Here is a 27,380-nt window from a genome sequence, read left to right as displayed (position 1 = left end):
GAAGAGGCTGGGCTGGGCCAGCACATACAAATGCCGAGACTGAGGGCAGACTATGCCAAGTGGCACGTGTGGACCCTGGGCCTGGTAGGAGAACTTGGAGAACTTTCCTGCTGGGCTGCAGGCAAGGCCACAGCACTCAGCATGTGTGTGAGCCAAGCCTGGGGGCAGGCCAGTATGAGCTAAGTTGCAGCATCCTTGAGTGTGATGAGAGTCAGATGGGATGCAGGATGGACCAAGTTAGGCTGCAGCACATGCCAGCACACCCAAAAACCAGGGCTAGGGGAAGACTCTTCCCCACATGGGGTCTCTAAGGCATCATCACATGTCCGTCCCCCCATCCCCGGGTGCTGAGGTAGTTGACAGCAAGGAGTGACACCCACCCCTTCCCTCCCTGCCAGCACAGGAGAAAAAGAAAAAGAAAAAGGTATTTGTCCATACCTCAACCCTCCCCACCCTAATCAGAGACCCACATGGTCATCATCCAAATTTAAAAAAAAAAAAAAAAAGCTGGGAGGGCAGAATTTAATCCAGGGCCTCTCGACTACGTGAGCCATCACCGGCTGGCTGCTTTCCGAGCCAGGACTCAAAGCAGGCACTCTGATGTAGGATGTGGGCCTTCCAGACAGCAATGTAACCACTCAGTCAGGCACCTGCACCCCCAAGGTACCGTTCATTCCTTTTTCTCTCAAACTGTTTTTCATAAAAATGCATATACTACGTACATGTGGGCATACATCTGTGTGCATATAAATATAGGTCTGTGTCTTTATAGGTGTCTCCTCCTCCATTTCTCCCAGCACTGAATCCCTAATCCATACCCCATCTTGTCCTTTATAAGCAAGATTGGGACCACGGAAAGATGGCCAGGAGCGCTGACACGGTGGCTCAGTATGGTAATCCTCCACCAGGAAATGCAGGGATCCCATATGAGCACTGATTCGTGTCCCAGCTGCTCCACTTTCCATCCAGCTCCCTACTTATGGTCTGGGAAAGCAGAGGATGACCCAAACACTTGTGCTCCTGCACCTACATGGGAGTTCCTGGCTCCTGGCTTTGGATCAGATTGGCTCAGCTCCAGTTATTATGGCCATTTGGGGAGTGACCCAGTAGATATGAGAACTTGCTGTCTCTATATCTTCCTTTCCAATAAAAATAAATGCTTTTTCTAAAAAATAAAATTAAAAATAATTTTTAAATCACAATGTCCTATTTCTTTCTCCTTCATCCCCTCATATTCCTGTCCTCGTGGCCATAACATCCAGGGCCGGGCCAAACCAGAGCCAGGAGCCTGAACAGGGACCCCAGTGCTTGAACCATCACCTGCTGCCTCTCAGAGCAGCTAGAAATAGAAGCCGGGTCAGGACTCGAACTCAGGGACTCTGTGCCAAACACCCACCACCCCCAGAAGGAAGTGTTCTGATTTGCACCAGAAACACGATAAAACTAAAAGGCAAAGAAAATTAGCTACATATACGGTTACCTCAACCAGGCTGTTTATTTTGTAACAGCGTGAAAAATGTCCAACTTTTCATCAGCAGAATGAAGATAATATACAACCATGTGCATAATACATTAAGTCTTAGAACCCAACAGCCGGCCCTCGGGTTAGCTTCCTTGGCTCCTTCCAGTCTTGCTCCTCATCAGGGGTGGGGAGGGAGAGTGGATCTCTGTCCCTGGCAGTTCACAAATGTGATACTCTGTCAGTCCCACGTGGGGAGTGAATGCTTGGGACATGGGAATGAGCTTGTGGCCAGGTCAGAGTCAGTTATCAAGAGATCTCGCCAGAAGCAGCCTTTCTGCCCCAACCAACAAGGAAGGTCTTGAATGGTGACCCGGCTAAGGTTGCTAGAAAGTGGCAGGGACGCTCAGCTGAACTCTCATGGTTTCATCACTTTGCAGTGGGGTAAGGCTACACAGCCGGTTCTCACCCACGGAATAGGAGCAGAAGCAACCTGCTGCTGCCAAGCTCTGGATGGTCAGGGCGACTCTTCCACATGTGCTCCAGCACCAGGACAGCAGGATGCAGAAGACGGCAGATCCACAGCACTGACTGGCCTGGCTGGATTCCAGAGCTGTGCAATTACAAATAGCCACCAGGGACTTGGGTGATGTATGATCTTTATCGTGTGAAACACACTGAACTCCCCAGACATTTTTTTTTCTCTTGTATTTGTTATATACACAAATCAAAACAAGGAGGCGCAACATGGCAAGAAACCAGTCATAAGGCCCTGTTGACTTTGGATGTAGGAGATGGAGGGGGCCCGGGAGAGCACTCGAGAGCAAGAACTCATCCCAGCTGCGTGACTTTGGCCAAGTTGTTTAGTGTGTCTGAACTTGGGTGTCCCCGGTGATGAACATTATTGTCATCGTAATGATTCAACTTGCTTCTTGTTCCTGGAAGTGTGAATCAAATGAGTCCAAGTTTATGAAAGGGTTTGAAAACTAGAGAACTCCAAATGTCACTGGCTATTGGGACAGCAGTTGACACCCTCCCACCCACACACATACAGTGCTTATTAAAATACTTAGGTCACTGTCACCCAGAATGAGTCCCAGATGGAGTTTGGATGCATCCTAGCATCAGCCTAGCTCATCCCAAGTTATTGTGGGTATTAGGGGATGAACCAGCAGATGAAAGATCTCTTTTCAGTCTTCTCTCTCGCTGTTTCCTCTGTCTGACAAATAAAAATGAAAATCTGTTTATGGAATAAGTATTTAGCCTAGCAAGCAGTGAAGACACCCATGTCCCAGTCAAAATCCTGGAGTTCAATCCCCAACAAGGCTCCTGACCCCACTTTCCTGTTATTTCAGGTAAGGCAGTGGTAATAATTGAATATTAATTGGGTTCCTACACCCCAATGCAAAAACTAGATTACACTGCCTGCTCTTGGCTGCAGCCCCAGCCAAGCCCGAGTTACTGTGGGCATTTGAGGACTGGAACAGCCAATAAGAGCTTTTTCTCTCTCTCTTTCTCCATCCTTCCCCCTCTGTCTCTATCACTGTGACTTTCAAATGTATAAATCATTTCAGGGTCTGACACAATAGCTCAGTGGCTCAATCCTTATCTTGCAAGTGCTGAGATTTTTAAAAATAAATCAATGTTAGGGGCTGGTGCAGTTTTGCAATTGGCTAATCCCCTGCCTTGTGGCGCAAGCACCCCATATAGGCACTGGTTCATGTTCTGGTTGCTCCACTTCTGATCTATCTCCCTGCTTATGGCCTGAGAAGGCAAAGGAGGATGGTCCAGTTCTTTATACTCTGCACCTCCATGGGAGACTGGGAGAAAACTCCTCACTCCCAGCTACGAATCAGCTCAGCTTATATCCCTTTAGGGAGTGAACTAGTGGATGGAAGTCCTTCGTCTGTCTCTTCTTCTCTCTTTGTTAAATCTGTCATTCAAATAAATGAATCTTTTTTAAAATAAATAAAATTATTTATTTGAAAGAGTAACAGATATGGGAAGAGAGTGTGTATTTTCATTTGCTGGTTCACCTACTCAATGACCACAAGGGCCAGGGTTGAGCCAGGTTGAAGCAGGAGCCAAGAGCTTTGTCTGGGTCTCCCATGTGGATGTAAAAATCCAAGCACTTGAGCCATCTTCTGCTGCTTTCCCAGGCACATTAGCAGGAATTAAAATCAGAGGTGGCACAGCCAGGATATGAACTAACGCCCATATGGGATGCCAGCATCGTAGGCCACTTAACTTACTATGCCAGGATGCAGGTCCCCAAATAAATAAATTATTTAAAAATTATCCAGGGCCATCACAGTGGCCTAACAACTGAAGTCCTCGCCTTGAACGTGCCGGGATCACATATGGCTGCCAGTTCTAATCCCAGCAGCCCCACTTTCAGTCCTGCTCCCTGCTTGTGGCCTGGGAAAGCAGTTGAAGACAGCCCAAAGCTTTGGGATCCTGCACCCACATGGGAGACCTGGAGGAGGTTCCAGGCTCCCAGCTTTGGATTGGTGCAGCGCCAGCCTTTGTGGTCATTTGGGGAGTGAATCATCGGATGGAAGATCTTCCTCTTTGTCTCTTCTCCTCTCTGTATATCTGACTTTGCAATAAAAATAAAGTAAATCTTTTAAAAAAATATCCAGGGGGCAGTGCTATGGCATAGGAGGCCTGTGTTGCCAGTATCTCATATGGGCATCAATTAAAGTCCTAGCTACTCCGTGTCCAATCCTGCTCCCTGCTACTGTGCCTGGAGAAACAGTGGAAGATGGGGCCCAAGTGCTTGGGCTCCTGCACCCATGTAGGAAACCTGGAAGAAGGTCCTGGTTCCTGGCTTGGGACTGGCTCAGCTCTGGCCATTGTGGCCATTCAGGGAGTGAACCAGTGGATAGGCAAATCTCTCTCTCTCTGTCTCTCCCTATCCCTCTCTTTGTAGCTCTACTTTTCAAATAAATATTTTAAAAATAAATTATGCAACCATGGCTATTAGCTTTGCTGCTATAACAACACGCCCCCAAATCTCAATGACTAGGACAAGGGCTCCTCTCTGGTTTGTGCGTGTGCAGACTGATCATCAATTTACAGCTCTGCTCTAGGTGTCTTCTCGATTTAGAACCTAGGTGAAGCACCAACCATCATGTGGCATGCATATATCCAAGGAGCAAAGAAGAATGTGGAAACGTACAGACTCAGACACAATATGAGCATCTCTGCTCCCATCCCATAAGCCCAAATGCACACTCTAAGGTCAAGGAGTCACATGCTCCACAAGTTGCATGGCAACAGGTCAGGAAGGAGCAGGGAAATGGCTTCAAACAAGGAGTTAGTCTACCACTGTGCCATCTTGCACCAAGTGTCCATGGCAGACATTACTAATTGATTGCAGCACACTCCTCAGAGTCCTTTCCAACACATTTCTGGCCGCCATGACTAATCAATCATCTGATTGAAGCAAACAAGTTGAATTGATGAGCTAATTCTAGGTGACTCTAGGCTCCTAGTATTACTCATTCCCAACCTATGAATTCTTTGTTTTCCCCTTAGAATAAGCTTGCTCTTCTCCGTCCCCTTCCTGCCAGACCCTCCAAGTTCAACACATCCTTCAAGTATCTATATTTTATACTCATACTGTTTTTTAAAGACTTAGGCATGTGTTTTTTTATTTGGAATGCAGAATTATACATAGACAAGGAGAAGAGGTATGGGAGAGTCTTCTATCTGCTTGTTTACTCCCCAAATGGCTGCAATAGTCAGAGTTGGGCCAGGGAGCCAGAAACCTCTTCTGGGTTTCTTACATGGGCGCAGGGGCCCAAGCACTGGAATCGTCTCCTGTTGCTTTCCTAGGCCATTAACAGGGAGCTGGATCAGAAATACAGCAGTTGGGACTAGAAGTGGCACTTAACCTGCTACACCATGGTGCCTGCCCCTACATTCTTTCTTCTATTTTTTTTTAAAGATTTATTTATTTTTATTGGAAAGGCAGATATACAGAGAGGAGGAGAGACAGAGAAGAAGGTCTTCCGTCTGGTGGTTCACTCCCCAAGCGGCCACAATGGCCGGAGCTGAGCCAATCTGAGGCCAGGAGCCAGGAGCTCTTCCAGGTCTCCCACGCGGGTGCAGGGTCCCAAAGCTTTGGGCCATCCTCGACTGCTTTCCCAGGCCACAAGCAGGGAGCAGGACGAAAAGTGGGGCTGCTGGGATTAGAACCAGCGCCCATATGTGATCCAGGCGTATGCAAGGCAAGGACTTTAACTACTACACTATCGCGCTGGGCCCCTCTTTTTTTTTTTTAATTTATTTTTATTTGAAAGGCAGATTTACAGAGAGAAGTAGAGACACACAGAAAGATCTTCTGTCTGCTGGGTCACACCCTAAATGGGCACATTGGCTGGAGCTGGTATGGTTGAAAGCTAGGAACCGGGAGCTTCTTTCAGGTCTCCCACGTGGATGCAGGCACCCAACTCCCTGGGCTCTCTTCCACTGCTTTCTCCGGCACATCAGTAGGGAGCTGGATCAGAACAGCTGGGACTCGAACCAGTGCCCATATGGCATGCCACCATGGCAGGTGGAGGCTTCACCTACTACACCACACACCCACCTCATCATTCTTGCAATATAAGTTATTGAATTCCTAGGTGTCCCTGACACCTAATTATTGAACAAATATGTTCCATGTTACCTTTCACCTTGCACTGAACACACAGGTTCCCAATGAGCATTTGTCCCAACTAGCTGATGAACAGAGCAGCATTCCACCTTAGAACAGTAAGAGTCGGAACTTGCTATCAGATTTTCCCTGGGCGAGATAGGGTGAACTGACTTCCTGTGTTTGAGTCCTGATTCTACCACTTACTAGCTGGCGAAGCCCAGGCAAGTCACCTATCTGTCTGTACCTCCGGCTCATCACATTGGAAAATGGGTTTAATAACAATAGGGCCAGTTGCAGAAGGCTTTGTGTTACATGGAAAAATTCTCAGCATGATCTAAGCACATCGTCAGCAGTCAGAAAATAGAAGCTGTCATTTTTAGCTCCGAGACCAAGCTGGGTTTTATGAGCCTTTTTTCCTGGTGGAAGACAAAACGCAAAAAGCACTTAGCATCCGGGTCCTTGAATGAGCTTCACTCTTGACCTACCCCAGGACCTTGAGCCAGCTCCTCATGCAGCAGCTGGTTCTCTAACTCATAAATCCTGACTAATGATACAGACATGTCACCTTCAGGTTTATGTAGCAGCCCAGTAACTTATTACGTGCTTGGAGATCTTTAGATAAAAAGGCTGCCCCAAGCAGACAGCAGACACCCCATTCAATTGCAAAAGGAAAGTAATAAGGAAGAAAAGAAAAACAACAAAAAAAAGAAAACCTTGGAGGGAATGGCAGAGGCCCCTAACCTAGAACAGCAGAGAATTAAAGCAGGAACGCGATGCTAAGAAAAGGGTGTCACACTTGAGACACACACAGAGGCTTCGAAAGGAAGGTCGCAGGCTGGAAGGATGGAGGGGTGGGAGGAGGCAGCCGACTCACAAGTCTTTAAAGTGACTTGCCCTGTGGGAGGAGCGTGAATCTTCCACCTCTGCTAAATAAAACCCGGAGCAACATCGTGCATTGTTACCCTAATTAATTGAAGCCATTTAAAAGGCTTGGGCCAACAGGGCCTTGGTAAGTGGCTTGTTTGTCAGTGTGACAGGCTTCCCTCTCAAAGCCCAGCTCCTTGTCCATCGCTCCCAGCCTCAGGCGGCGAATCCTCGTCCTCAGTCTCCTGTGTAGGGGTGGGCGTTTTCAGGCCCCTTGGCACTGAAACCCTCAAGTTGTGAACGGCTTCCCCAGCGGGGATGTCTCCCACTCGCCCAGGGTGGTTTAGCTGCGGTGTCAACAGCACAGCACAGCGGGGCCGGGTGATATTTTACCCTTTTCCTGGTTTATGACACTTTTGACTGGTTGCTTTGGTGTCTCGGTCTGTAAAGTTATGGATACGGCTGGAAGAATCATGTCACAGGTGGCTGTGAAAAGTGAAGGCGACAGCGGTGGCAAGCGTCCGGCCTCCTTGCCAATCGTTATGCAGAAGGCGTTAGGTCCGCCAACCAGCCCCCACCTTGACCCCCGCAACAACAACGCACGTTACAATTCCGCAGCCCCCCTTAGGCAGCCGGCTCCCTCCTGAGGGATCCTGGGCCCTGAAGTCCTTTGGTGGCCACTCCCGCCTGCTGTCAGGGAATCAGGAACTACATTTCCCAGGACGCCGCGGGGAGGCCGCGGCCTCGACCGCCCTCGGCCACGCCCCCGATCGCGAGGCGTCCTGGGACATGTAGTCTAGCCCGCATCCTGCTCCGCGGCGGAGCGCGTGAAAGAACCACAAACCCAGAAGTCCTCGCGTTGGCCCGCTCCCTCCCCTCCTGGAGTGCGAGGGCTGTTTTTGTTGTTGGTGAAAGGTGAGGGGAACAGCTGATTCCGTCTGTGGGGTAAGAAACTTGGCCTAAACTGACGGGGCCGATCTTCCGGGGAACGAGGAGTCGCCCCACTTTCCAGACTGTGACACGACAATCTGAGAACTGTGGAAGGCGGGCGGGGGTTGGGGGGGGGTGCAGGGGTGGCTCGGCTTTAACACTTTCCGTGCTGGGGTAGCGACCCCCCACACGCACTGTTTGAGGGGAGCTCTTGATTGAAGAGGGCCGAGAGCCAGGCGGGGTGGGTTGGGGTGGGGGGTGAGTGCCCCTCAGAGTCCTCAGTCTTTCTCCGTAAAAGCCTCCTGTGGGGATTGGGGGGGGGGGGGCGGGTGAAATCTGCTTTTCCTCTCACCGACACAACTTGGTCCTTCTCCCCCACCCCGGAAATCCGAAGGCCTGTGCTTGGCTGAATGCCCCCTAGGGAGGAGTAACTTCTCAGTTTTAGAATGCCAAGGAGCTCTAGAGTCTCACAGAAACTTGGGGAGCAAGGAACCCCTGGCCCCCACCACAGGAGCGTCTGGATCGGGCTGTTTGCGTCTACACTTGCGGTGTTTTCCGGCATGGATAAAGTCTTGTAGCTATTAGGGGATTTTCTTTCTATGGAATTTGGGGGTTCCTCAGGCTTAGATCTTTGGGGGCAATCCGCTCTCTGCCTTAGAAAACCGGGATGGTATTTGAAAGAGAAAAAAAAAAAAAAAACACGCCACTTTTTAAAATGTGGAGGTTCCCCCAGAGATAAAAATTGAAAGAACTCACTGATTTTCAAGTCAGTGTGTGTTTTGGAGGGAGAGTTTGCTCCCTTTGTGTTCTTTTCAAGTTGCTGACTTGAGCCCGGTGTGGGTTGGTGGTGTTTGGGGGTGTGCATCTGACGAGTGGCACTGGCTGATTGGACACCTCAGCCCGGCTGACCTAGGAAGCGGGCTGGTGGACAGGAGAAATGAGAACCAGGCAGTCCCATGGCCCCGGGGCTAAAGACTTCTCTTGCTGGCTTTTCTTTTCGGTCTTCGGTCCATGCCATATTTTCCAGTGAACTCTCCCCAGCTAACTGAGAACAACCCTTCCTCTACCGACATCCTATCAGTCCCAGCAGATGGAAGGAGTCAGGTCCCATGGGTTGCTTGCAGGGGAAATGCTAGAGCTGGGCCAACATGCAGTTGAACCACTGGGTTCCTAGCTCTACACCAAGCAGCCTCTGGAGAGAACCATGTTAGCTGCTTCTTTAATGCTGTCTCCCTTTCCTCAGCATGTTAAATATAAATTTCCCCTTCATGGGGCCTCTCAGGTCCCACGTGCCTGTGTGTCCCCAGCCAGGGGTGGGGTGTCCCGGCCCCCACATTCCTTTTCTCCACACCGCCACGTTCCTGCCGAGTCTTCCACCCCACCCTTGAAGCTACCGCCTCCAGAATTCTTGTCACCCTGGAATAATGAAGTTGAGGAACAAAACCTGTCTTTCCTTGCACCCTCCCTTTCCATTTGGCTCTTAGAAGAGAGCAGAAGCTTGCTGCTTGGCTAGATCGCAAGGCAGTAGACATGTCAGCCTGAGAGCCCAGGGGCCTGAGATTTATACTACCACCCTCCTCCATCCCCCGCCCCATCCCACCCCAGGAGTATTCCAACTTTGAGGACTCAACCAGTGCTTTCTGAATTTTCTCACAGCTCTGAGGTGTACCAGTTCATTCCTAATTGTCACAAGTCAGGAGTTGGCAAAGAGCCTGCCTAGCACCAGAGAACCACCCCTCTTACTTTGAATTCAAGAGCCAGGTGGAGTGGGCCATGGGAAGGGGAGCAGAGGCTGGAATGTCCAAGGTGGTTTGGAGGTGGAGAGGAGGAACTGCAAAAGGGGCAGAGCCCAGAGACATGGTGAAGGGTACCGTGGGAGTGTCGAATGCAGCTGAACCCTAGGAGGGAATCCATGAACCCGAGAGGGAACAGCATGGACAGTGGGGATTGATCCGGAAGGCCAGCCCTGTGTCCTGGAGACTAAGAGTGAAGCCTTTCAAAAATCTTACACCCCTCCAGAGCTGGGAATGGGGCACTCGTTCATCTCCAGGCAGGCGGGTGGCGGGGACTGTGAGTGGGCGGGCAGAGATGTGAAATCATTCCCTTCTCTCCTAGCAGAGCAGAGATCTCCAGGGCGGGATGCAGGAGTCCTCCCTCAGCCGTGCTCCCTCCCGGGGTGGTGTCAACTTCCTGAATGTCGCCCGGACCTACATCCCCAACACCAAGGTGGAATGTCACTACACCCTTCCTCCAGGCACCATACCCAGTGCCAGTGACTGGATTGGCATCTTCAAGGTATCCCTGGAGCCCCTCTGGCTCTGGATTGTGGGTCATGGGTTGGTTCAAATATGGGGAATGCCTGGTTTCTTGGTTGAGACAGGAAAAGGGAGAAAGATGCCATTTGGAGAAGCAGAGCTCCTGTCTCTCCATCTTAACCTGCTCTTACATGACTCATCAGTGTCTGGCATTGTAACAGCATTCTGTTCCCCTCGTTCAGTCCCTCTGTCCCTTCTACCACCCGTGGCTGCACCGTGCATCTCTCCCATCCTTTAACAGGTGGAGGCTGCATGCGTCCGGGATTACCACACGTTCGTGTGGTCATCGGTGCCTGAGAATCCAGCTAGTGGTTCTCCTATCCACGCCAGTGTCCAGTTCCAAGGTACAGGGGAGATGGACAAGTGGGAGGGGGGAAGCTAAGGAAATCAAAGTTTGAATAAGGGTAATGCATTGACACAGAAACATAGGCAGCACAGAGGATAAGGCAAAATCAATACAGATGACCACTATGAGAATACAGCCAACAGATATGGAATCATGGGATTATCGTGGACTTAAAGTAGAAGGAACTTTAGAGGATGCCTGGTCCTGCCTCTTACCTATTGTATAACTAGAAGGTAGGGAAAAGAGAGGGTAGTATCATGTATTGAAAAGAGGATGGACTAGGTAAGACTTTTCTTTTTGATTCTTTTATTTTTACTGGAAAGGTAGATTTCCAGAGAGAAGCAGAGACAGACAGAAAGATCTTCCATCCACTGATTCACTCCCCAAGTGGTTGCAATGGCTGGAGCTGAGCTGCTCTGAAGCCAGGAGCTTCTTCCAGGTCTGCCATGCCATTGCAGGGTCCCAAGACTTTGGGCCATGCTCCACTGCTTTCCTAGACAGGAAGGTGGATGGGAAGTGGAGCAGCAGGGCATGAACTAGCATCCATATGGGATTCTAGCTCTTGCAAGGGGAGGATTAGCCAATTGAGCTATTGCACCAGGCCCAAGACCTACTTTTCTGTCCAAGCTGTCTAACCTTAGGCTATAACTTAACCTCTGTGCCTGTCAACAGGAAAAGAGGGATGGCTTCTAGGGACAATATGACGTTTTCAAAAGCTGTTAGCAAGTGTCTGGGACATTGCTAGGATTGGGAGGAAAGAGAGGGGGAAAAGTACTAACTAGATGAGGGAGAGGACCGCCTCCAAGGAACAGAAATAAAAATAGTTCACAGGAAGTAGAAAGGAAAGAAACAAAATGGAGAACAGGGAGCAAGGAGCTGTGGCCAGGAACAGGAGGGACCTGCTGAGCACTCAAGGGTCTGGGATCACCCTGGACTCCTGGATCCATCTTCTTCTCCACAGCCAGCTACCTGCCCAAACCAGGAGCCCAGCTCTACCAGTTCCGCTATGTGAACCGCCAGGGCCGAGTATGCGGGCAGAGCCCCCCTTTCCAGTTCCGAGAGCCAAGGCCCATGGATGAGCTGGTGACCCTGGAGGAGGCTGACGGTGGCTCTGATATCCTGCTGGTTGTCCCCAAGGCCACTGTCCTGCAGGTGAGACAAAAGCAGCCAGGTTGCCGCTGGGAGAGAGAGGGGCTGGGGGGGCTTCTTCTTCTCTTCCTGCTTACCCCTTCCCTCAGCTCAGCCTCAACAGAAGACCTCCCAGACGGCATGTGAGGGTAGGAAAGCACACCACTCACAGGCTGGTTGTAACTGAAGGTTCCAGAACTTTCTGGCCTGCCTTCTCCAAGCACTACCTCCTGCCCTAGGCTGCCAGGGTGGACAGTCGGGAGGACAGGATGAAAACTGCCTATAAGACAAGTGAGAAGTGACAGCGGGCAGAGAGGCCAGGCCCCCAACAGTGCCAACTGCCACTAGAGGCACAACGCATGCATGGCTCGTGGCACTCCAGATGTGATTAGTCCAAATTAAGGGAAGCTATATGGGGTTTGACAACTTGGCACTTTTTTAGAAATAATGTGAAAGGTCTCAGTAATTTTGATATTGCTTACATGTTAGAGTCTCTCTGTTGGGTAGAGTGGATTTGAGGAAATATTAACATCAATTCCGCACCTTGTTTATTTTTGAAGTCAGAACTAGAAAGTGTAAAATTGTACATGTGGTTTGTATTATCTTTATATTGGACCATGTAAAGAAGAATTAGGGAATGGAGGCACATGCTAGCAAGGAAGACATCCTAAAGGGAGTTCGGGGCCAGGACAGGGCCATGTGAGGAGGAAGTTCATTGCCGGGGCGGGAAGATAGGCCTGAGGAAGGAAAAGAGGGTGAGAGTAAGGAATTTTTCTGTGACCCCCAGAAACTGCACTCTGAAACTCCAAGTCTAAAAAGTAGGTGGAGCTAACGCGAGTATAGGAAAATGTTTTAATATCACATAAATCAGAGGTGGGGCCTCCACATTGTATTCTGTATTCACAGTAGTTTTTCTCGCTTGTTATATAGAATATATACATATATATTGTGTATATAATATAATATGTGTGTATATATTATGTATTATAATTATGTTATATACACATATAGTGTTATTATATAGACAGATACATAAAATGTGTATGTATATATTTCTCATTGTATGTAATATATCTGCATATATTATGTATTATATATAATATATATTATATTATATATAATTGAAAAGGCAGATTTACAGTAAAGAGAGACAGAAAGATCTTGCATCTACTGGTTCACTCCCCATATGGCCACAGCAACCAAAGCTGAGTCAGTCAGGAGCCAGGAGCTTCTTCCTGGTCTCCTGCATGAGTACAGGATCCCAAAGCTTTGTGCCATCCTCCACTGCTTTCCCAGGCCAGTACCTGGAATTGGAACCAGTGTCCATATGGGATCCCAGCATTTGCAGGGAAAGGATTAACCAATTAAGTCATTGCACCAGGCCCAGTTTTTCTCACTTAAACCTTATAACTGGGACAGGCATTTTGTCTAGCAGTAAACCCTAAATCCCACTTCACAATACCTGGGTTCTGTACCCAGCGCCAGAGCCATCCCCAACCCCAGCTTCCTGCTCATGCAGACGCTGGAAGGCAATGAATGTGACTACAGGAGCTGGTTTTTTTTTTTTTTAAGATTTATTTATTTTTATTACAAACTCAGATATAAAGAGAGGAGGAGAGATAGAGAGGAAGATCTTCCATCCGATGATTCACTCCACAGGTGACCGTAATGGCCAGTGCTGCACCGATCCGGAGCCAGGAGCCAGGAACTTCCTCCAGGTCTCCCACACAGGTGCAGGATCCCAAAGCATTGAGCCGTCCTCAACTGCTTTCCCAGGCCACAGACAGGAAGCTGGATGGGAAGTAGAGCTTCTGGGATTAGAACCAGTGGCCATATGGGATCCCGGCTCATTCAAGGTGAAGACTTTAGCTGCTAGGCCACCATGCCGGGCCCGGAGCTGGGTTTTTGCCACTCATGTGGGAGATCTAAATGGAGTTCCATTCCTGCTTCCTGTCCTGGCCATTACAGACATTTGGGGAGTAAACCAGCGGATAGGAATTCTGTATCTCTCAAATCAGTAATATTTTAAAAATCAGAAACCTTACAGCCAAGACCAAGAGGTCACTTTATAGGTAAGCGCATAGAGAGCAAGTAACTTGTTCCAAGTCCTCTGGCTAGAGAGTTGAGCCCAGGTGTATCTGTAGGAAAAAAACAGGGTGGAACTTAGGAACTTTCTCCTTCCTAGCCATGGAGAAAGACTAATGCAAAGACAGGGCCCTTGTGGCTTCTGGGCGAGGAAAGGGCCAGGCCCTGTGTGAAGCATGAGCTGACATGTCCGGATATGTTGCAGACAGCCTTCGTACCAGGCCTCTCCACTCTTGCCTGGGCTGAGAGAACTTCCTACAGAACCACTGGGTTGGAAAATCAGCATCGGGTGCCTCCTAATCATACCCCTTCTCCTCTGCTCCTCCTCCCTGGTCCGTAGAACCAGCTGGATGAGAGCCAACAAGAACGGAATGACCTGATGCAGCGCAAGCTGCACCTGGAGGGGCAGGTGACGGAGCTGAGGAGCCGTGTGCAGGAGCTCGAGTCGGCATTGGCGACAGCCAGACAGGAGCACGCAGAGCTGCTGGAGCAGTACAAGGTGGGAACAGGGCAGGGGGGCAGGTGCAGCCGGCTGCACACCCAGGGTACAAACTCGGAGCCCAGCAAAAGGGGGAAAGGAGATGGCAGTGGGCCCATCACATGCTTCTGGTCTCAAAGCTGTAGACACTGTATGTGTCTCCAGGAACGGAGTTGGGAGGGAGGGGGCTCGAGTGATGGACCATGAGTTTGCCCCTCTCAGCCTTTGTTCCATCTGAGACATGAGCTACACCCTCTCTGCACTCATCCCAGGGCCTTACGCGGTCCCATGGAGAGCTCACAGAGGAGAGGGATGTGCTCAGCCGGCAACAGGGCGACCACGTGGCGCGCATCCTGGAGCTGGAGGACGACATCCAGACCATCAGTGAGAAAGTGCTGACCAAGGAGGTGGAGCTGGACAGGTGAGGGGACCTCCCCAACCACTCCTTCTCTTCCTTTCTTACAACCCCCATGTTCCAGCTTCCTGTGGCAAGCAGACACCACTCCCAAGTTCCTCCCCCTCATCTCCCCCTACCACCATCGCTGCCTCCCATTGTCTGTCTGTCACTCAGGGTCCCGAGGTCCTGGGGCTGTCTTTATCTGGCCAGCTCTGCTCCATCTTTCCTAATGCCACGCTGTGCTCCTCACCGTCAGAAGTAACCACAGTTACTATTTATTGTGTAACTGAAGCTGAACAGGAGCTGGGGTGGAGGAATGGGAAGAAGAGAACAGATAAGACAGCCCATTCGGATGGAGGAGGGTGGGTTTCAAGTTTTAACACAGGAAAAATATGATGAGACTTTGATCCCCCTACTAAGAAATGTTAGTACTGGGCACCCAGGAATGTTCTGGAATCTCTCTCTTGAAACAAGGTGTAAATCGTGGAATCTCACATTTGGAGGGATGTAAGGCATATAAGAGGAAATATAAAAGATCACCCATACGATATAGCCTTTGGAGGCTGGTGCCATGGCGTATCAGGCTAATCCTCCGCCTGCAAACATAGGCCTCTCATATGGGTGCTGGTTTATGTACTGGCTGCTTCCGATCCAGCTCCCTGCTTATGGCCTGGGAATGCAGCAGAGGATGGCTCAAGTCCTTGGGACCCTACACCCATGTGGGATGCTGGGAAGAAGCTCCTGGCTCCTAGCTTTAGATTGGCTCAGCTCTGGCCATTGTGGCCATCTAGGGAATGAACTAGCAGGTGAGGACCTGTCTTTGTGTCTCTCCTCTCTGTAAAAATCTGCCTTTCAAATAAAATAAGTATTTTAAAAGCAGAGCAAGATTCTCTTTCCATACCAGACAGCTCTGCCTTTTGCAGCTCTCAGGTAGAGCCAAACTCCGTTCTCCTGCCACTAACAGTGGGTCCCAGTCTAGACCTCAAGGGCCACACGGAATACATTCCTCTCTTCGCTAGTAAACAGTTATTTCTACCATATGGACAACCTGCCGTGCCTGTTCTTCAAGTTTTCACAGAATAAACATTCCTGATTTTCACATTCATCAAATGACATGTTTATTTTTTAAAAGATTTCTTTATTTATTTGTAAGAGTCAGAGGGAGAGACAGAGACTATTTCCACTCCCCAATGCCACAACAACCGAGGTTGGGTCAGACCAAAACCAGGAGCCACAAGCCCCGCCCTGGTAGCGAGAGTCCAAGCGTGTGGGCCTTGTTCCATTTCCTTCCCACGCATACTGGCAAGCAGCTGGCTGGGAAGTAGAGCAGCTGGGGTTTGGGACTTGAACTCGTACTCACTGAGCTGGAACACTGCTTTCATAGGTGGCACCTTAACCCAGTGAGCCACAACTCACAACACTGGGCCCATATGGCACAGTTACCTCTCTTTCATTCAGTATTGGGAGGTTTAATATTTGTTTTTAACTCCCTAGAGGAAAGAGGCCTTCTGTTCAAGGCCCAGAGTAATAAGCAAGTTGACCTTGGAGGCCTTTACAGTTTGTGTCGGTCTAGATGTTTATGTGCTAAGACAGGTCGTAGAGATGCAGGGACTAGACTGAGGAAACATCAGAGACTGCCCAAACCAGGAGTCAGTGAGATGCAGCCCGTGTGCTGACATCTGGCCTCTGCAGCCCACACGTACGAGTACTGTTTACATGTTTTGATTAATAAGGAATAGATTTTAAAAAGCATCATACTGTATGACGCATGAACAATTGTAAGGTTTAAATCTGCATGCTGTTAAAGGAACTGTGTTGGAAGACTGGGCTTGGCCATTTACATGCCATCTATGACTGCTTCCACATTACAGAGTTGAGAAGTTGCCATGGAGACCACAGGGCCTGCAAAGCCTAAAATACGTACCGTCAGGTCCTCCTCAGGAGAAGTCTGCCAACTTCTGGTCTGGACCAAAGTTTATAACCAGTAAAAACTGCTCCTTGTCTAGAAAAGGCTGAATTTGAATCTCCTTAGTGAAAGCAGAGAACCATCAGCCCGAGCGTCCTTCAAATGATACTTAAAGAAAACAGAAAAGTTATTTCTAGATTGTGTTGTAGATTATGTTGCGGAACCAGGAATCTTGGTTTTGGCAGCTTAGAACAGGTTCATCTTGAGGTGGGGGAGGGGAGTGTCCGAGAGCGAAGCCAAGGGTTGGATCTGGAAGACCGCCAGGAGCACTGGTGACCCCAGTGTCATGCATGTTGTCCCCTGACTCCCAGGGTGAGAGATGCGGCGAAGGCCCTGACTCGAGACCAAGAGAAGCTGCTTGGGCAACTGAAGGAAGTGCAAGCAGACAAGGAACAAAGCGAGGTAAGGGGCTGGGCTGGGAAGTAAATCAGTAGATCAGTGGAAAATCTCTCTTTCTCACCTTTCTCCCTCTCCCCTCCCCCATCACTTTGCCTTTCAAATAAATAAATAAAACTTTAAAAATTAGGAGATCAGGACCAGCACGGTGGCTAATCTCCTGCCTGCAGCACTAACATTCTGTATGGGTGCCAGTTCTGGTCCCAGCTACTCCGCTCCAAGCCAGCTCCCTTCTGTCTCCCAGGGTACATATTAGCAGGAATTGGAAGCCAAACTAGGACTCAAGCCCAGGTCTCTGATCGGGATGTGGTGTCTTAAGCAGGAACTTAACCCCTGTGCCAAACGCTTGCTTTTGCTTGTGTGTGTGTGTGTGTGTGTGTGTGTGTGTGTGTGTATTTCACCATAACTGAAGTTCAAGTCAGATTTGTACAGGAATCAGTTTCTGAGGACCGAGGGTTTCCATGGGAGATGCTTTGAACAGCTTTGGCTTAACAGTGAACAACAGGTAGTATTTGAATAGAGGGTGGCCATCATGGGAATGAAACAAGACATGAGCAAAGGTTCCAAGGCCAGAATACTCGCCATTGACTGTGGAGGTGAGGCCTAAGTCAGTGGTAGGGCTCTTGAGTTTATGTCTGCTGTGAGCAGTGGGTAGCACTGGTAAGCTTTCAAACAGGGACTGGCCTGTACTTAAAGAGGAGTCCATCAGATTGCTTTGCAAGCAGTTACGAGATTCTTCAGTAGGGCTTGAACTAGCATTGTCACAGCAATAGTAGAGAACAGAAAAAAGTGCTGGTGGATGGAACAAAGACTGGAGAAGTGAGAGGCCTTTCTGGGGACCACCAGAGAACAGAGGCATGGTACTGAGGTATCTAGTCTGGGTGACCCGGAAAGTAGTTAGCACCATGGACAGAAATGAGAGCGCTAATGACTGACATGGGGTGGGCTAGGAGGTGAATGTGTTAAGCAGGATTGAGTTTGAGTTTAAAGGAAGAGTAGACAAGCAGAAATGAACCCCGGGATATCTATATATGAGATCCCAGGCTGCGACCCTGGATACAGATGGAGTGGTCCTTATCCCAAAATGTGTGTTCGGAATTTCAGATTTTTAAAAAATTTTTGAAATATTTGCATATGCTTATGCATAATGACATATATTAAAGTCGGAACCCAAATTTAAGCACAAGATCTGTTTGAGCTTCTTTTGCCCCTTATAGACATACAGAGCCTATGGGTGATTTTATATGGTATTTTAGGGTGACTGTAGCTTATCACATGAGGTAAGGTATGGGATTTCTCCCTTGTGGAGACATGTCAGTGCACAAAAATAGCTTCAGATTTGGGGTATTTTGAATATCCAGTTAAGGGTGCTCGATCTGTATTGCGCCTCTTTTGGGGAACTGGAGGCTGGATGTTCAGGAGTGAGTCCCTCTGACCTGAGTCCCAGGAAAGGCTGTGTGACAAGGGCCAACTGTCTGCCTTCATGTTAGACACAAGAAAAGAAGCCCCAGCCTCTTGGGTCACATTGGCCCACCTCCCTGACCATTTCAGCAGACAGTCCGTACCCCTCTTCTTTATCCACTTTCTGCTTTTACCAGGCTGAGCTCCAAATGACACAAGAGGAGAGCCGGCGCCTCGGCTTGGAGCTGCAGGAAGCCAAGGGCCGGCAGGAGGAGCTGGGTGCACAGGTGCAGCGCCTGAAGGACAAGGTGGCCCAGATGAAGGATGCCCTCAGCCAGGCCCAGCAGCGCGTGGTAAGTAAAGGTCCTACGAAGTGGCTGTCCTCAGGCTAGGTGTACATAGAAATGTGTGGGTGGCTGGGGCCTGGGCACTGGGCACACACAGCCCTGGGTCCTGATACAGGATGGGTAGGGGGCAGCCCCAAGGTCCCCCAGGGCTCACAAGTGATTCCGACACCTCTGATCTCTGTCTCCTACTTTGTCCCAAGGCTGAGCTGGAGCCTCTGAAAGAGCAGCTTCGAGGGGCCCAGGAGCTGGCAGCCTCGAGTCAGCAGAAGGCTGCACTTCTCGGGGAGGAGCTGGCCAGCGCGGCGGGAGCCCGGGACCGCACCATCGCTGAGCTGCACCGCAGCCGCCTGGAGGCTGCTGAAGTCAATGGGCGACTGGCCGAGCTCAGCCTGCACCTGAAGGAGGAGAAGTGCCAGTGGAGCACGGAGCGGGCAGGGCTGCTGCAGAGTGTGGAGGTAGAGGCACAGGGGGTGTCCAGCAGTCCCCAGGGCCACCACCCCACTCCTACAGGAAAGGGCTCTTTTTTTTTGTTTGTTTTTTAATTGGAAAGTCAGATATACAGAGATGAAGAGAGACAGAGGAAGATCTTCCGACCATTGAATCACTCCCCAAACAGCCACAATGACCAGAGCTATGCCGATCAGAAGCCAGGAGCCTTGAGTTTCCCTTGGGTCTCCCACGCAGGTGCAGAGTCCCAAGGCTCTGGGCCATCCTCAACTGCTTTCCTGGGCTACAAGAAGGGAGCTGGGTGGGAAGTGGGGCTGCCAGGATTAGAACCAGCATCCATATGGGATCCCAGCACCTGCAAGGCAAGGACTTTAGCTGCTAGGCTACTGTGCCAGGCCCAGGGAGGAGCTCTTGTATCTGGTCAGGCCCTCTGGGAGCAGGGGTCAGGAGCCTTAGAGGATACTGGGTTAGAGAGGAATTGTTTGCTCTGTTTTGTTTCATTTTTGTTTTTAAATAATTATGTACTTACTTGAAAGGCAAAATGACACAGAGAAGGCGAGACAGGAATCTTTCCATCTTCTGGCTTATTCCCCAGATGGCCAGACTGAGACCAAGAGCCGGAACCAAACTGCATGCTCATCTCCCGTGTGGACAGCAGAGACCCTCCTCTGCTTTCCCAAGCTTGTTAGCAGGGAGCTAGGTTGGAAGCAGAGCAGCTGGGACTAGAACCAGCACTCCAGTATGGGATGCCAGTGATTGTGGTGGAAGCAGTGGCTTCACACACTGGACCACAATTCTGGGCCCTGGAAAGGGGCTTTGAGGAAGGCATGCCCCTTCCCTAATCAGGGGGTCTGACTCACATTCACCATGATACCCTCCAGGGTTACCATCCTTGGTGGAAAAGACATTTATACCCTAGGCACCCAGCCCAGATCCTGACCCACATCACCCACACTGTTATGCCCCATCCTTCCTTCATGGGGTCTGACAAGTGAGGAAGGCAGACAGGAAAGTTGCTTGTAAAGTAATTCAGTTAAATGTAGCAGGGGACACAGGGTGGGGTGGCACTGTTACCCACCATGGCAGCCTTTCTCCTTCACCCTGACCCTCCCATTCTCCTTAACTGCCGCCCTCTCTCCCCCACCCCAGGCTGAGAAGGACAAGATCCTGAAGCTGAGCGCAGAGGTCCTTCGCCTGGAGAAGGCGCTGCAGGAGGAGAGGGCCCAGAACCAAGTGTGCAAGACAGAACTGGCCCGGGAGAAAGATTCCAGCCTGGTGAGGCAGCAGCTGCCAACCCCACCCCACCCCGAGACTCAGCGCCCCCCTCTTCTTTCTGTCTTGGGAATGGACTCAGAGGAACTCAGTGCTGAGCTCTGGGGACAGGGGGACAGCATCTCAGTGCACACCTCCCAGCCCTGCTGGTGGGAAATGCACCAGGTCCCGTTACACTCTCAGGATGTGTGTCTGGGGGACCTGGTCAGGGTGACATAGGGGGAGCGCAGCCCCTTGGCATGGCCAAGGCCTCTGCATACTGCTCGGAGGTGCTATCCCACATGCACACCAGGCCCAAGGTTCCTATTGGGGTTTCCCTGGGGTGAGGAGCAGAGACCTGGGCCTGCTGTTCCGTGTTCCAGAACCCGGATTCTCAGAATGGCCTTTTCAGCTCTGGGTTCCGGGTGGCCTTCCCTCAGGTGCAGCTGTCAGAGAGCAAGCGGGAGCTGACAGAGCTGCGCTCAGCCCTGCGTGTGCTGCAGAAGGAGAAGGAGCAGCTGCAGGAGGAGAAGCAGGTGAGGCCCAGATGTCTCGCATCTTTTTGTCATCTCCTGGCTTGGAAACGGGCTGGCTGGGAGGGTCCAGAGGCTGCCCACAGTGCTGACCCTGCGGACTGGAAAGGGTCGCTCGCAGAAGGAAGCATTCCCGCAGCCAGGGCGGCCCTGCCTTCAGGGAAGGGAGGCACCGGATCCTCAGAAGCAAAGACAAGGCTCCCTAGGCCCAACCTCTCCCCTCCACCATCCCAGGAGCTGTTGGAGTACATGAGGAAGCTGGAGGCCCGCCTGGAGAAGGTGGCTGATGAGAAGTGGAGCGAAGATGCGGCTACTGAGGATGAGGAGGCCACTGCGGGGCTGAGTCCGTACACCCCAGTCTTACGGCCCCTCTTCCCCTAGGCTCCCTTAGTCTCCTCCCCCTAGGCTCCCCTAGTCTCCCTTGTCCCCACCGGCCCCCCACCCGTCAAGGACAACTCCCAACTGTGTTGGGCCTTTTCCTGCCCCTAGCCTTGACCCCTGTGAATTTAACTGTCCCTCCCTTCCACCCCCCACCCCAAGCAGGCAGCCCTCTCACTCCGCCTCCTCTCTCCTGCCCACCTGCTTCCTCTCTGCCAGGCTGCCCAACTGCACTGACAGACTCCGAAGAAGACGAGTCACCAGAAGACATGCGCCTCCCGGCCTACCGCCTGTGCGAGCGCGGAGACTCAGGCACTTCTGCCGGGCCGCGAGAAGCATCGCCCCTGGTTGTCATCAGCCAGCCGGCCCCCATTACTCCCCACCTCTCAGCACCTGCTGAGGACAGTAGCTCGGATTCGGTAAGCCAGGAGGGGGTGGGGTCCAAGCACCAGCACCCCAGTTCTGTGGCCCTCCACACACCCCCAAGCAGGAAGTCTCCTGGGGAGAAGTCCGTCCAGACCTCTCTTAAGAGCCAATGGTGGACACAGCCCCCCAAACCCAGTTAGCAGCACCAGTAAAACACTGCCCCTGCCTCTCTTCACAGGCCCAGCCTTAGCAGCTCGGCCCTCTCCATCCCAGGGTGCTGCTCCCCCACCTTGGGACACGCCCCTGCCTCCCACATGACCTCTAGCCTGTGTCTTTGATCCCCAGGAGGCTGAAGATGAGAAGTCAGTCCTGATGGCAGCTGTGCAGAGTGGGGGCGAAGAGGCCAACCTGCTGCTTCCTGAACTGGGCAGTGCTTTCTACGACATGGCCAGGTGAGAGGGCGAGGCAGCGGAAAGGGGCGGTGGAGGGCCCAGCCACTGGGCTCTGCCTGCAGTTGCCTCCTGGATATGGGAGGGGTGGACAGAGAAGGTGACACACCTCTCCCAGTGCCAGGGCCTCGGCTCAGTCCACCCCTACCTACTCCGTTCACTCAGAGGCCCGGCCTTGAACTCGCTCCTATGTTGTTCTAGCACCATCTTCCGCGGAGCCCAAATTGCCCTGCATCCCCTCTCTCCTGCCCCTTCCCCCTCCCCAACCACCAGGTAGGTACCAAGGCTTCTCAGGGGAGGAAGGGAGGTGACCATGGCCCCCGCAGGACTGGGGACAGAGAGGAGATTGGGGTCCCATGTCCCTGTAGCCGGGCCCAAGAAGCCACCACCAGTTCCCATGGTGGCTCCCTGAGGGAGGGGAGCCTACAGGGCTGGGGGATTCAGGCCTCAGACTCTGCCTTTCCTTGTCTGCCATGGATTGGAAGGCCAGGGCCTGTGGAAGCAAGGTCTTCCCACCCAGCCCCCAGCTCTGCCAGGGTGGGAGATGGGCTGGGCTGCAGGCGGGGCGGGTGGCTGCTGTCACCCTGTGCGTGGCCGCAGCAAGATGAAGGACGATGTCAGGCTCGTTTTCAGCCTCATTAGGCAGCAGACGGAGATGGAGGGAGGAGAGCAGGAGGCTGGGGGCTGGGCCGGCACTGCAGAGATGGAAGAAGCATGGCCGTGGGCACCCAGACAGCTACGCGCACCCGTTCCCCTGTCCCGTGGGGAGACAGGGGCTGCTGGAAGGGCCAGCCCCAGCTGCTGCACCGGGAGCAGGGCGCTGAGGCCCACGAGAAGGTAGCAGCTGGAATCCACTCTGAGCAGCTCCCCTCTGCACCTTGTCTCTCTACAGTGGCTTCTCAGTGAGTTCCCTAACCGAGGCTAGCGCCGGGGGCACCGCCACACCCCCCTGGAAGGAGTGTCCCATCTGCAAGGAGCGCTTCCCTGCCGAGAGCGACAAGGATGCCCTGGAGGACCACATGGACGGACACTTCTTTTTCAGCACCCAGGACCCCTTCACCTTCGAGTGATGGCAGCACCTCCCCTGGTACCCAAATGTACTCTCTCTCTCTCTCTCTCACACACACACACACACATACACACACACACACACACACGCATGCACACTCAGGTCTCCATCACCCCGGGCCCCATGATGTTCTGTTCCCTAAGACCCGCTCCTGGGGGCCCTGCTTTCATCCTCCTCTCCTACCTGCCTGCTCTCTCCCGGGCAGGGACTCTTTCTTGGAAGAACAGCTGCACTGGCCCCAGAAGTGGTTTTAGCAGGCCCAGGATGGAGGAGGCCTTCCTTCCCCGGTTCAGGGGGTGGCGGACAGCACCAGTCCCTTTTAGCCCGAACTGCTTCTGATACTCACACAGCCACATGTTCCACCACTCACACTCCCACTCCCCTCCTCGGTGCCCCAAAGCCAGTTCCAGGGGCACCCCACCCTCGCTGCTTACTTATTTGGAGTTTGTTTACCTGAGTTTTCATGGGCCCCGCAGAGAGGCAGGGGCACAGACGTGGCAACCTCTGCAGGTTTTGTTCCAGTTCCCAGTTTCAGGGCGTTGTTCTTTCTGTCCCCCCATGGCCTTCTACGCCCCAGCCCAGACTTTGCTGTAGCCTTTGGTATTCAGTTTGGAAGTTCTTTTTGTATTTTGGAGGGTTTCTGTGTCTGTCTCCATCCCTCCTTGCCACTCTGTCCTGTCCCTCCCCTCCCCAGGATCCTCACATGGAAAGAAATACCGTATTTGTGCCTTCTGTGAGGGACGGGGGAGCAAGTGGCCCCAGATGTCCCAGCCCTTCCCCCGTGGCCCCCCACAGCAATAAGAGCTTCCCATTCCCCCTATGCCTTCCTCTGATGAGTAGTTTGGACAAATATATTTATATGATATGGATCATTGTTGTCCTAAGATGTCTTCTTCACTAGGTTGGCACTAGAGCAGATGGGGGGGTAGAGGGAGGGGTGAGGAAGAGGGAGTGGTCAGGCCTCTGGCTCTTCCACCCTGGGGAGGGCAGGGTAGGGGCTGAGCAGGTGTCCCATTATGCTGCCTGGTGTGCAGAGAACAGAACTTGGTTAAAGGCAGGAGGTCCATGGGACACACTGCAGAGCAGATCTGCAACAGCTGCACCAGGGTGGGCATGTGCTACAGAGGGGGCTGGCTCCCCAGTCACGCTCCTATACCATGGGCCGGAAGATGGAGCCCTGCTGTGCCAGGGAAGATGCCCTCGGAGCCTCCCCCACTTCCCCGTCACCTTCTCACATACGCGTGTGCACACCCTGCCTCCACAGCCGCACAGTCGCCTCCATCCGCTCCAAGCAGCTCACACACACACACATATCGCATCGTAATGCATTTATTAAGGACCCGCATGTTTCCCGAGATGCTCAGCAGGCCCATTCCTGCAGCACCTCCATTCTCTATGCCAGGAAGTCCGCTTTATCAGCTGCCCACCCCTCCATTGCCATCAGGGCTCCTGGGTGGGCCTCTGCAGCCACCCCCACTCTCCATCCACCTGAGCCCTCCCCAGCGCCCGTGCACCTGGGGTGACATCTTCCATCCTTCCTCCTTCCCTCACGTTCTCCGTCTCCTAGCAACCTGGGCTCCTTCGCTGAATCCCTTCCAAGGAAATTAGAGATAATGGATCTCTCCTCTCTTCATCTCAACCTCTCTTTATTGATCCTCCTTTAATGAAAGTTAATTATAACAATGATTTAATTAATAGAATCCCTCTCTTCCTTTATTGCTTCCCGTATTAAGACTATTAATAAATACGAGCTAGGCTGACAGAGACATCCATCACTTGCCTGGGATTCCTCCCATCCCTCCTTTTGCCCTCCCCCTCACCCCCTCCCTCTCTTGGCCTATAAACTCACCGGGGTAGTGGGGGTTAATCAGAGAGGAATTACGAGCCAGCATCCCCAGCAGGAGGTGCATTTAATGAAATCACTGGTGATTTATAGGGGAAGGGTGCAGAGGGGCTGGTGCAGAGGGAAGAGTCTGGGATCCACACATCTGGGCTCCCAGAAGGGTGGCCCCCTAGTGCCAAAGAGAAGGATGGGGGACGGAATTGGGAATCCAGCCCCTCAGCTCCTGCCAAGCCACGTGGCTGCTCGCTCAGGGCCACGGACACGTGGGTCCTCACGTGTCGGGACAGCAGCACAGGTTTCATTCTCCATCCTCCCCCCTCCCACCCCACCCCCAACTTGGCCTTCCCGCCTTCCTCCCCAGGAAGCGTTGCTTCAAGCTCCCACACCTGCTTCTCACGCCCCTCCTCCAGGCAGCCCTCCAGCCCTCCCTGGAATTCTCACCAGGAATATCTAGAGCTTCCAGCAGCTCTTGCCTCTGCCCATGTGTGTGTCTAGGTTCAGCCTACACCTTGGGGGTGGGGGCAGTGTCTCATCTTTCCTCCTGCTCTGCCCACCCCAGCATTCCCAGGCCCAGTGACACATGTTTCTGAAGTAGCGCAAGCAACCTCCCATGTTGTTTCTTTAAGCCGTGCACGGCCCCACAGTGCTACTGGGCATGCTTGATTATTTACAGCCAATGAGTCAGTCCGATGAGGTTCACCGGAGTACTATTTATACATCTATCTTGTACATGTGAAATTGTTTTCTTAAAAGAACATAAAGATTGGGAAAATCAAACACATGCACCAGTGTCTACGTTAGCTGTGAGGGACCCAAAAGAGGCATCAGCATTGAACCAGCCTAGAGAGAAGAAAGCCATGCTGTATGTGAGCTGTCTCACAGGAAAACCAAGGGAATTCCAGGAAGGCACAGGCCGGGGAAGTGACTCACAGAAAGGACCCAGTCAGCAGCTGGTGGCTCAGGCAGGGGAGCTGGAAGTCACCGCAGAGCTGGACTCCGCAGCACCTGCAGTAGACTCCACTCTTCTGATCTGGAGGAGCTGGGAATGTGTCTTCAGACTCATAGAGAAATGCCAGCTTCTTGGCCAGCGCTTGCTGTAGCTGCGAAGATGTTGCTCAGACACCCTCTGTCCCCTAGCCAAGTGCCTGGGTTCAGCTCCCAGCCCTGCTTCTGCCTGCTGCTTCTCAACTGTGCACACCCTAGGAAAGCAGCAGAGGATGGCCCAAGTCCTTGGATCCCTGCCACCCACATGGAAGACCTAGGTGGAGTTCCCTGCTGCTGGCTCTGGCCTATCCCAGCCATGGCTGTTACGGACGTTCACAGAGTGAACCAGTATATGAGAGATCTCTGACTCTCTGGCTTTTAAAGAAAATGAAAATAATTTTTAAGAACCTTTTTAGGGCCCAGCACCATAGCCAAGTGGCTGAAGTCCTCGCCTTGCATGCACCAGAATACCATTGGGCATTGGCTCATGTCCCGGTTGCCCCCGTCCAATCCAGCTCCCTGCTGTGGCCTGGGAAAGCAGTTGAGGATGGCCCGGGCTTTGGGACCCTGTACCCACATGGGAGAGCTGGACAAGGTTCCTGGCTCCTGGCTTCGGATCAGCTCAGCTTCGGCCTTTCTCTCCACTTGGGGAATCAGCAGGCACAAGATCTTCCTCTCTGTCTATCCTCCTCTCTCTATATCTGACTTTCCAATAAAATAAATAAATTTTTCATTTTGATAAACTTTACATAGTTGGTTAGGGAACAAAGGACCAAGGGTTACAGGAAAGTGGATAAAACCATTGTTTCCACAAAAAATAAATGTATCTTTTAAAAAAAAAAAACTTTTTAATGAACCAATGTCAAAGAAAAAAGTAGGAAAAGGGACACCCGTGGCCATCCTGCTTGCCGCTGGCTGGTCAAGGGGCAGGCAACCCCCAGAGTGAATCCGAACCCACCTGTGCTGCCAGCCAGGGCGGTCGCTTCCCACAACAGCTATGTTCCCAAACACTCGGATTGCAGCCAGTCCACCCGAGATGCTAGAACTGAAGATTGGGGACCAGATCTTTGAGACTTACCCCCTAAGCAATTTATTTAATACCTCAGTAATCTTACATCGATTGGGTCCAGCATTGTGGCGTAGCTCACAAGGTCACCACCTGAGGTGCCATCAGCATCCCATATGGGCACTGGTACATGATCTGGATGATCCACTTCCAATCCAGCTCCATACCAATGGCCTAGGAGGGTAGCAGAGGATGGCTGAGATATCTGGTAGCAATGTGAGTGATTCAGAACAGCTC

General features: G+C 51.8%; 1 protein-coding gene across 5 annotated transcripts; it reads left to right on the top strand.

Moving 5' to 3' along the window:
* The first annotated feature begins 7,841 nt into the window (after positions 1-7,841).
* CALCOCO1 (calcium binding and coiled-coil domain 1) lies at positions 7,842-24,119 on the top strand. Of its 5 annotated transcripts, XM_040979832.1 has the most exons (17): positions 7,873-7,913; positions 10,014-10,193; positions 10,455-10,557; positions 11,521-11,711; positions 14,113-14,271; positions 14,523-14,671; positions 16,925-17,015; positions 18,608-18,763; positions 18,958-19,212; positions 20,354-20,479; positions 20,896-20,991; positions 21,223-21,331; positions 21,586-21,785; positions 22,078-22,184; positions 22,383-22,454; positions 23,074-23,268; positions 23,452-24,119. In XM_040979832.1, the coding sequence occupies exons 2-16, from the start codon at positions 10,038-10,040 to the stop codon at positions 23,249-23,251; spliced, it is 2,148 nt and encodes a 715-aa protein (XP_040835766.1). In that variant the 5' UTR covers positions 7,873-7,913; positions 10,014-10,037; the 3' UTR covers positions 23,252-23,268; positions 23,452-24,119. The 5 variants fall into 5 exon arrangements, with proteins under 5 accessions (XP_040835757.1, XP_040835773.1, XP_040835781.1 ...); XM_040979823.1 differs by having other exon boundaries at positions 7,842-7,913; positions 10,017-10,193; positions 23,074-24,119; XM_040979839.1 differs by lacking the exon at positions 22,383-22,454 and having other exon boundaries at positions 7,858-7,913; positions 23,074-24,119.
* Positions 24,120-27,380: the final 3,261 nt, after the last annotated feature.

Source organism: Ochotona curzoniae, unplaced genomic scaffold (assembly GCF_017591425.1).
Source record: "Ochotona curzoniae isolate NIBS_2020 unplaced genomic scaffold, NIBS_Ocur_1.0 contig_1014, whole genome shotgun sequence".
In the NCBI taxonomy this organism is placed as follows: Eukaryota; Metazoa; Chordata; class Mammalia; order Lagomorpha; family Ochotonidae; genus Ochotona; species Ochotona curzoniae.
Note: the sequence above shows the minus strand (reverse complement) of the source record. Positions and strands in the feature narration are given on the sequence as shown.

Excerpts from the sequence above, each read along its gene's own strand:
- CALCOCO1 (XM_040979823.1), top strand. The coding sequence starts at position 10,038 with ATGCAGGAGTCCTCCCTCAGCCGTGCTCCCTCCCGGGGTGGTGTCAAC. Across the intron at positions 14,672-16,924 it reads AAGGAGGTGGAGCTGGACAG|GGTGAGAGATGCGGCGAAGG; the intron begins GTGAGGGGACCT and ends CCTGACTCCCAG. Across the intron at positions 21,332-21,585 it reads GGAGGCCACTGCGGGGCTGA|GCTGCCCAACTGCACTGACA; the intron begins GTCCGTACACCC and ends CCTCTCTGCCAG.